We start from the raw sequence: 10,271 nt of genomic DNA on the forward strand, positions 1-10,271 counted from the left end.
GCCAGGAGAAGTATAGTCACTTGTCCAAGGTTTCACAGTTAGTAAGAGGCAGAGAAGAAAGTAAACTTAGGCTCTATCCCTAAAGGAGACAGTGAGGTACAATGGACAGAGAATAGGTTCTGGAGTCCAAGAACTTAGGTTCAAATCTTCCCTCTGATGCTTGCTGCTTATGACCTTGATGAGAGCATGTAACCTTTTGGGTCTCAGTTTCCTCCTTTATAAAATGATGAGCTTGAACTAGATAGCTTCTGAGGTCCCTTCTGGCTCTAGGTCAAGGAGCCAAAGCCCAGGGTTCTTTTCATTCTACCACACATTGTGTCCTTTGTCCCCAGTAAACCTAATGATATAACTTCAGAGATGTGAACCATCCTCTGGGACTTTGGAAGGTATCTCTCCCCCAAAATATCAACATGACAGTGGTTTCCCCCAGAACAGAAATCCATTCTTCCGGGCTCTCACTTATGCTCTCTAACAGGGTAAAATCAATTATAAGAGTCTATCTCTCCAACTACCCCAAATAACCAAGTTATCTTGGAGACAGGTATTAAAATTCCTCCTTTTGAAGGCATGAAGAGTAGCCTCTAAACCAGGCAATGAATGTTGTCAGACAGCCTCAGTCACTGAAACATTTCCCATGGGCACATTCATACTCAATGGAGTTTCTGGGAGTACCAGACAAATAATCACCACTGTAGGATCATGACTGAGGGGCTGGAGAGGGCAATCCTGTTCCTACCCTGTACCCATAAATGGTGCTTTGGGTTATCATCTTTTCTTATTGTCCTTAAATGTTTTGAAGATAAAATCATATTGAGGTTCTTTTCTTGGGCTGAAACTTAGAACATGACCCTTCACTCTTTTTGTTTGAGAGAGACCTTAAGCAAGATACTTTCAGCCCCATTTTTGCTCGGAGAATAGTATTCTTTGTCATGAGGAAGGCACATTGAAGTTATTTGATTTGTTATATTTTTTTCAGCTAACAAAAATATATATTTTTTCTTTTTCTGTTTTATCTTCCATTAAAAAAAATCCTGAATTCCTTATAACAAATATGCATATAGTCAAGCAAAACAAATTTCCACATTCACCATGTCAAAAAAAGTTTTAATCTACATCCTGAATCTATTATCTTTTTGTCAGAAGGTAGGTAACATGCTTACTCTTCGGTCCTCTGGAATAGTGGTTGGTCATTGTTTTGATGACACTTCTTGGCATCATTCAAAGTTATTTGTCTTTTTTGTGGGGCAATGGGGGTTAAGTGACTTGCTCAGGGTCACACAGATAGTAAGCGTCAAGTGTCTGATGCTGTATTTGAACTCAGGTCCTCCTGACTCCAGGGCCGGTTGCTTTATCCACTGTGCCATCTAGCTGCCCCCAAAGTTGTTTGTCTTTGAAAGATTGTTGTTGTTGTGTAAATTGTTCTTCTGGTCTGTTCCCTTCACTTGGCATCACTTCATATAAATCTTTCCAGTTCTCTCTGAAACTACTCATTTCATCCTTTCTTAGAGCACACTAAGATTCTATCACCTTTCTAGACCATAACTTGTTCAGTCTTTCCCCATTTTAAGGACACCCCTTTAGCTTATGGTTTTTTGAGGCACATGGCATCCCAAATAAGTACAAAGACTCGCACACATGGAGTTTCCTTTCAGTAACAGTCACTTCATTCCTTCCTTTCCATGGTCAAGGCCTGAAGTGTTTGGAGGTTGATGTGACTATATAATAGACATTTTTGGTTGATTTTTAAGAATTCAACACTTAAGTATATGATTCATGCTACATACATAAAAATCAACTAAAGTAATTACAAATTCTCTTCCATTTGCATTAATATAGTGACCAACATTTCCTAACATACCTGATAGACCTTGTAGCACACACTGTTATGGTCACAGCTCCAGGCTGGCTCTGTTTAAGATTTTTGGTTTTTTCTCATTCACTCTTGTAATGAGTTAATGGATTCATTCATTTATTGAAATGACTAGTTTCTCTGATTTTTTTCACTTCATGGACAAGATCTATTGCATTGGAAGTTATCTATTCCAGTTCCTTCATTTAACAGGTGAGAAAACAGAGGCATAAAGATACTTCGTGATTTGTCCAAGATCATGTGGGCAGTAAGTGGCTGTGGCAGGACTTGAACCCTGGTCCTGTAACTCCAAATCCATTATACAATTCTGCATTGGTAACGTGTGTACAATAGTGCACATGCTGAGTTCACTAGGGTTGGATCTGATACTCTGCCGACCTTGACTTTGAAGGAACATGGCTTCCAGGCAGGTTGATGGCACCACAACGTATAAAGTGCTAGACTTGGAGTCAGGAAGAATTGAGTTCAAATCCTGCTTTAGATTCTTACTAGCTGTGGGATGCTGGGCATGTTATTTAACCTCTCTCAGACTCATCTGAATAATGGGGATAATAATAAGAAGAATAGCACCTCCTTCAGTTTGTTATGAGGATGAAATGAGATACTCTATGAACATGTAATGGGTTTTTACAGATATACACACATACATGCTAACTTCCTATTCCCCACACTTCCAAAGCCAGGGCACATGCACAGTCACCAGGCTCCTGTTGTCTGGCATCCAAAGCCTGTGCAAAATCTTATTCAAATGTTCAAAGCTGAGTCCCATGTTCAGATACCCAGGGTGTCCTTGCAACGCTGTAGATTTGGCTTGACGTTTTTTATGTAACATTTTAAAGTACTATTGATAGATCATCATTTCTAACACAGGCACACATCAGAAAGAATCCCTTTCCCCCATCAGTAATTGCAAAGTCAACCACATGCCCAGCAGGAGATGCCCCTTCTTTGGCATATTCCTTTCCTGCACTGTTAATCTAATGCAAAACTAATAAAAGGGCCTTTAGTTGCTCCTCTCTTCTTTTCCAACAATCAATAGTGTTACTATTCTCCCCCTAGAAGGCGGTGTGGTACAGTGAAAAGACCACTGGATTTAGAGTCAGCATCTGAGTTCAAATGCCAATTCTGCTAATTACTGCATAAATGACCTTGGACAAGTCACTTACCACAGGCTGCAGTTTTCTCCTCTATAAAAGGAAGTGGCCTGGACCAGATGACCTCTAAGGTCCTACATCTCTGATTCTGGATATTCTGATCTTATTCCTGACTTAGTACCTGAATTCAGAGGGGAACTGGAGAAAAAGATACTGAAACAAGAAGCAGAGATGATTGAGACCAGTGATATGTGAGTGAGCTTCCCAAAACCTGGGCTCAAATATGTGTGGATGGATAGTATCTGAAGTCTGAAAGTCCAGGAGAAAAAATGGGAATAGACGTAAAAATGAGCTGCCTTCTTCAGGAAATGGAATTTCCAGAGAAGGTTGGGACTAAATAAGACAGAAAACTCATCACTGAGTCTTTTAGTCCCTATATGTTACAAGTAAGGAGTAACTAAGTCTTTGGGATCCCAATCACATCAAAGCATCATATGCTGAATGGATGGATGGATGGATGGATGGATGGATGGATGGATGGATGAAATGCCTCCTGTGTGCTATTCATTGACTGAGGTGCTGGGCACACAGAGACAAAAATGAAATAGGTTCTGTCCTCAAAGGGCTTCCATTCTATTAGGATTGAGGTAAACAATGTCTATTTAAGTATATAAAATACATATTACATACATACACACACAAACATACACACACATGGTTATATGGAGGAACCTTATGTAGATGCCAAATCTGAGCCTTCAATGAATGAATGAAGGAAGGAAAAGCATTGATCGACTGAGTCCAAGCACAATATATTAAACCTTTCAGATTTGCTCCTGGGAGGGGCAGGTAGGTGGCGCAGTGGATAAAGCACTGGCCTTGGATTCAGGAGGACCTAAATTCAAATCCAGCCTCAAACACTTGAAACTTACTAGCTGTGTGACCCTGGGCAAGTCACTTAACCCCCACTGCCGCCCCCCCCCAAAAAAAAAGATTTGCTCCTGGGAACAATCTCAATGATACATTTTCCCCTTCTGTTCTATCTGCTTCCAGTTGATAGTCTTCGGATCTTACCTCATTGCTCATGGGTTCTTCAGTGTCTTCGCAATGTGTGTTGATACCCTTTTCCTCTGCTTCTGTAAGTATATAGCACATGGCTGTTTGGGGTTCACATTGGGCTGCAGCTGGGGAGCCATTGAATGATGGCAAGAATATGGCTAGCCAAGTCTTGGCTGGGGAGCTTTGCCATGACCTGAGTGCAAGATCAAAATTACGTTTTGGCTAGAGTGGGAAATTGCTTAGCAAGTCTCAGCAACAAGGGCACATAGCAAAGCGCTGCCATGCCTCTTGGGTTCCCTAGGTTTGGACAAATTCAGCTGCTCCTTTGTAATTTTAACAATTTATGCTAATGGATGACTTTGGCCATCAGCCCTGCTCAGCAGTGGATGGAAGGACTTGCCTGTCTTGCTTTCAGGACAGATTTTCTTTTGGGAAGTCTTTGCTAATGTCAGGTTCTCGCTGGTTCCAAAGTCACATGGGTCCAGATCCTCTCTTGTAAAGCTCTATCCAACAAAAAGGATTTGTAGGGAATTGAAGTTGTCTCTACTACCATGCTGCCACTGGTCAATCTGGAAGTGCTATAATCTTTTCCAGGTTAGTCACTAACTTAAAAACAATGGGGAGGGCATCTCAGACACCTACATTTCTTTTTCATAGGGATAGATGATATGCAATAAATTTGTGATTTCATCGGCTTAGGGAATTCCTTGTTGTGGAAACTCCCTCTGCCAATGCAGATCACCACCACCTGGTTGCAATTTAAAGTCTTAGAGCATTACCTAAGGACCTAAAAGGTTAAGTGAATTAATAAGTTCACATAGCCAGTCATGGGGCTCTGGATTGGAAGTCAGGTCTTCCTAACTCTGAGATCAACTCTCTATCCACCAGGCCATTCTCTCCTTTTTCAAAGTGTATCAGAATCACAAACTGAATAAAGGTGTTCAATTTGAGCCTCAGAACTCAAGAGCCTCAAGAAACTTGTGCTTGGCTCTCTTTATTAAAAGCTAGTCAGCAGAACTAGGAAGGATTATGCAATTTGGCAAAAGAAAAATAATTCTTTGAGACACAATTTTATGATTTGATCAACCCAACTGACTCCACAGATAATTTAACCTGTTCTTTCCTAAGTTTCAAAAGAAATATATGGTTTGACAGGGCTGACATAATAGTAACATATCAGTTGTTGTTGCTCAGTTGTGTCTGATTCTTTATGACCCCATGGACCATATATAGCATGCCTAGCCCTTCTATCCCCTACTATCTCTCAAAGTCTGTCCAAGTCCATGTTCATTGTCTCCATGATATTGTCCATCCATTTTATCTTCTGACGCCCCCTTTTCTATTCACCTTCAATCTTTCCCAATATCAGGGTCTTTTCCGATGAGTCCTATCTTCTCATTATGTGGCCAAAGTATTTAACTTTCAGCTTCACTTTTTACCTTCCAGTGAACATCCTGAATTAATTTCTTTAAGTATTGACTAATTCAATCACCTTACTGTTTAAGGAGCTCCCAAAAGTCTTCTGTAGCACACAATTTGAAGGCATCAATTATACAGTACTCAGCTTTCCTTATAATTCAGCTCTCACAGCCACACATTGCTACCAAACGACCACAGCTTTGACTATATAGACCTTTGTCAGAAAGGTATTGTCTCTGTTTTTTAGTATGAGGTCCAGATTTGCTGGAGCTTTTAATTTCATGGCTGGAGTTGCTATCTGCAGTGACCTTTGGGCCCCCAAATATAAATCTGATCTTGCTTACATTTTTCTCCTATTTGCCAGGAAGTGATGAGACCAGTTGCCAAGATCTTAGGTTTTTTTTAATGTGAAGCTTCAAGCCAGCTCTTACACTCTCCTCTTTTACCCTCAAGAGGCTTCTTAATTCCTCTTCACTTTCTTCTATCAGAGTGGTATTGCCTGCATATCTGAGATTGTTGATATTTCTCCCGGTATCCTTAATTCCAGCTTTGATTTCTCCAGCCTGGCATTTCACACGACACTCTCTGCATATAAGTTAAAGATATGAGGTGACAATATACAGCCTTGTCAAGCACTCCTTTCCCAATCTTAAACCAATCAGTTGTTCTATGTTTAGTTCTAACTGTTGCTTCTTGGCTCACATGCAGGCTCCTCAAGAGCAAAATAAGATAATCTTTTACTTCCGTTTCCTTGAAGGCTTGCCTCATTTTGTTGTCATCCACACAGTCAAAGGCTTTAGTATAGTCAATGAAGCAGTAGTAGATGTTTTTCTGAAACTCACTTGTTTTCCCCATAATGCAGTGAATGTTGGCAATTTGGTTTCTAGTTTCTCTTCCTCTTTAAAAACCAGCCTGTTCTTCTGATAATTATTGATTCACATATTGCTGAAACCTAGCTTGCAGAATCTTGAGTATAACCTTACTGGTGTGGGAAATGACTGCAATTGTTCCATAATTTGAACATTCCTTGGCATTGCCCTTCTTCAGGATTGGGACATAAACTGATCTTTTCCAATCCAGTGGCCACTGTTTAGTTTTCCAAATTTGCTGGTATGTTGAGCATTGCATTTTAATAGCATCATATTTTTGAATTTTAAATAGCTCAGCTTTAGTTCCATCACCTCTACTAACCTTATTGTAAACTATGCTTCCTAAGACCCACTTGACTCTAGATCAGTAGCCACACCATGACGGTTATTGGTGGTGTTAAGATCTTTCTTGTATAGTTCTTTTGTGTATTCTTGCCACCTCTACTTAATCACTGCTTCTGTTAAATTCCTATGTTTTTGTCTCTTATCATGCCCATTTTTGCAGGAAACATTCCCCTGATATCTCTAATTATCCTGAAGAGACCTCTTGTTTTCCCCATTCTGTTATTTTCTTCTATTTCTTTGCATTTATCATTAAAGAAAACCTTCTTATCTCTCCTTGCTATTCTATGAAATTCTGCATTCAGTTGTGTATAGCTTCCCGTTTTCCTTTCCTTCACATATTAGAAAGTGACTCAAGGACTCATCTTTTCTTCTTTGGAACTTACTGCTTCTGAGGGATTCCTGAGCTCAGCCCATGCTGGATGGAGAGAGGAATAGAGTTGAGTCATTGACATGGAAAGAATTAATATTTAAAGAAATGTCTTAACCTTTCTTCTCCATTATATACATCTGTCCATGAAACTGGGAGTCCCAAAGCCATGAATTTAGAAGTCCTGGGTTTAGATGCCGATTCTTCCTTTGAAAAGCTTTATATCCAGACTTGGACTTGCTTATTCTGTTCATTTTGCCTCAGTTTACAGTCAGCATAGTAGCATTTGCTTATTAGGGGAGTCTAGTTGTAGCCAAGGAAAGCCAGTCACTTGATAAGTGCTCATTTTGTGCCAGGCATTGGCCTAATCTCTGGGGATACAAAGACAGACAAAAGCTTAACACCTGGCCCTCCGGGGCCATGCCTGTTAATGGGCAAAGAAGCTGGTTAAGCGTATGGTCAGAGGCAGAGAGAACCAGGGGGACCAGAGGCAGGACACCTAAGCTGTGGCCAAAGCCAACTCCTCCCACCTAGTCTGAGTCAGCCACAGAGAGGCAGAACCTCCGGATGCCTTTGGCTCATCCCAGGCCCAGCTTGTCAGCGTGGCTTCTCTCCAAAGCGTAACAGCCAGTGTTGCAAGACTTCCCCCTCTGGAGCCCTCTCTGGCACTCTGCGGGCTTGGGCAGTGAGAATTGCCCCTCCTTCCCACGCCCTGACCTCCTCTTCCTCCTGCCATTGTTCTTCACAAAATGCCAATTCCACGGGGCACCACACGAAACTCCAGCTTTAATCTACTTTGTGCAGAATCACAAGGGTTTTCTTTTAGAGATTCTTGTCTTGGAGAATAAAGAACAAGGTAGACTAGCCTGGATCTCTCTTCCCTATACCAGCTGTTCCTACAGACAACATTGTACTTGGAAACGAATGCTTGTAGACTGTCTTCCCAGCCAAATCCTGATTGCACGAGACTGTCTTATTTTTGTTTCTTTTGCTGCCCCCAAAAATTATGGGCATTGTCAAAAATGCCACATGTTTTAAGACATTTCTTCACACCCTTCAAGCTATTAGTCCAATAATTTAATTAATAATATTAGTCCAATGACTTCCCACCAGGGAAGTCAGCTCTGATAATTCAGAGGCTGAGAGGAAGCTAAGGATGGGCCAGCCACTGGAGATGAATGCCTAATCAGGCAAAGCCCAGTTTGGCTAGCAGTATGCTAAGGAAAGAAAGTGAAACCAACTGGATGACAGGCAAGAAAGAATACACTCAGATTGCGTTCTTTGCATTAGATGAAGGTCATTTACAGACTCAAAAATGTAGTTTGAATATCTATTCTAATCATTATCATATTTAAATATTCAAATAATTTTTGAATAGCTATTCTAATTGCTATAATAGTAACTAATAATCCTTGAAAGGCAGCTTGGCATAGTGGATAGAGGGCCAGCTACTGGAGTCAGGGACACCTGGGTTCAAATCCTGCCTCGGACACATACTGACCCCGGACAAATCACTTGACTTTTTGCTGCCCCATTAACACTTGATTATAAGAAGCTGCAGAGAAGTTGCCCTTTTGAATTCAGGGAGAGAATTTCTTCACTGGGAGTTTCTTATGCCAGTGAAGTCACAGGTGCAGTTTTTTTTTTTTAAAAAGCATTACTATAGTTAATAACTTTAGCCAACGCGACTGTGGTGATTCCTATGTGCCAGGCACTATGCTAAGTGCTTTGCAGATATGGTCTCACTGGATCCCCACAGCCTTGGGAGGTAAGGGCTATTATTACTGCCACCTTACAGCTGAGGAATATTAGACAGACAGAAGTTAAATGATTTGTCCAGGGTCACACAGCTAGTGAGTGTCTGAAGCCAGGTTTGAACACTGGTTTTCCTGACTTCAGGCCTGGAGTTCTATCCACTGAACTACCAAGCTAGGTAAAGTCTTTGGTTGTTTTTTGGTTTGTTTGTTTGTTTGTTTGGGATCTTTTTGCAGGGCAATGAGGGTTAAGTGACTTGCCCAGGGTCACGCAGCTAGTAAGTGACAAGTGTCTGAGGCTGGATTTGAATTCAGGTCCTCCTGAATCCAGGGCTGGTGCTTTATTCACTGCACCACCTGGCTTCCCTAGGTGAAGTCTTGCAACCCTCCCCCCCCCCACCCCTAGAAGCCCAAACACTGTCGGGGAGAAGGGGAGGACTTCAGAAATATGTCCAAGTAGCCCTAACTTTGACTGAAATCATCCTGTCTTTAACATGGGTTTCTCTTCATTTTTCCCTGTTTTATTCCTGGGTTTAAAAAACATCCTCATGGTTTCCTGCTGCTGTTTGCTGCCCATCCAGGTGAGGATCTGGAGAGAAATGACGGAAGCTTAGAAAGACCTTACTACATGTCCCCTAAGCTGCTCCAGATTCTGGGCAAGAAGCAAGCCAAGGTAAAGGAGGCCTAAGAGCTCACTCACAGGGCTACCCACTCCCAAGGAGACCTGGAGCCAGTGCACCAGCCCAGACTGAGAAATGATGCTTTGGAACAACAGGCAGAGTGCCTGGCTCTTCTGCCGAGGAGACAGGAACCTGGCGACAGCAGCCACTATAGAAAGAAGTGGCTTCCTTTGAGGCTGCTGCCCATCCTGGGGACCAAGGGGTAAACGCCAAGCATTTTTAAAAATAAAAAAATATCTCTAGCTTCAAGTTTTAATAACTTTTCTAACTCAGTTGGCTGTTTCCCCTTAGTGCACCTTTAACAATCTCTCTCTCTCTCTCCCTCTCTCTCTCTCTCTCTCTCTCTCTCTCTCTCCCCTCCATTTTAATAAGTATATATTTGCAAAGGATATTCAGGCAATTTCTGAAAGCACTACAAATGTAGAACCAATTAGCCATAAAAAATCAACTTCAAGTTAACCAGCATAAGGTACAAAATGTGCAAACACGGCCCAGAGGCCACGTTATTACCGCCCCCCCCCCCCAAGCTGGCCAACCGTCCTCTTTAAATTGTGATGGAATTGTGTTCATGATTCCCTAGGAAGTCCATTTCAGCAAGATATTCAAGCTTGCCAAAACCTTGTCGATGTCCAATGGGACACAGGTCTCACTGCAATGGTTACCGAGAACCGTTTACAGAGCAACGTCCTTCAAACCCCATCCTAAGGCAGCAAAGTTCTGCTTATGGTGACCTTGGGCATGAGGACGATTCTAGTGTCATTCTTTGTAGGGGAAGCCGATATTTCTGTGCATATCTCATAGTCCTTAAAAACGT

The 10,271-nt window shown here is 41.7% G+C and overlaps 1 protein-coding gene across 1 annotated transcript in view; it reads left to right on the plus strand.

The window, feature by feature from the left end:
* The window catches only part of SLC44A5 (solute carrier family 44 member 5), a 349,369-nt gene extending 339,704 nt beyond the window's left edge, over window positions 1-9,665 (plus strand). Inside the window, exons 21-22 of the mRNA XM_044005170.1 lie at window positions 4,018-4,102; window positions 9,359-9,665. Of these exons, the coding sequence (XP_043861105.1) occupies window positions 4,018-4,102; window positions 9,359-9,465 (192 nt within the window). The 3' untranslated portion in view covers window positions 9,466-9,665. The remainder of the gene's footprint in view (window positions 1-4,017; window positions 4,103-9,358) is intronic.
* Window positions 9,666-10,271: the final 606 nt, after the last annotated feature.

This window comes from Dromiciops gliroides, chromosome 4 (assembly GCF_019393635.1).
Source record: "Dromiciops gliroides isolate mDroGli1 chromosome 4, mDroGli1.pri, whole genome shotgun sequence".
NCBI classification, from domain to species: Eukaryota; Metazoa; Chordata; class Mammalia; order Microbiotheria; family Microbiotheriidae; genus Dromiciops; species Dromiciops gliroides.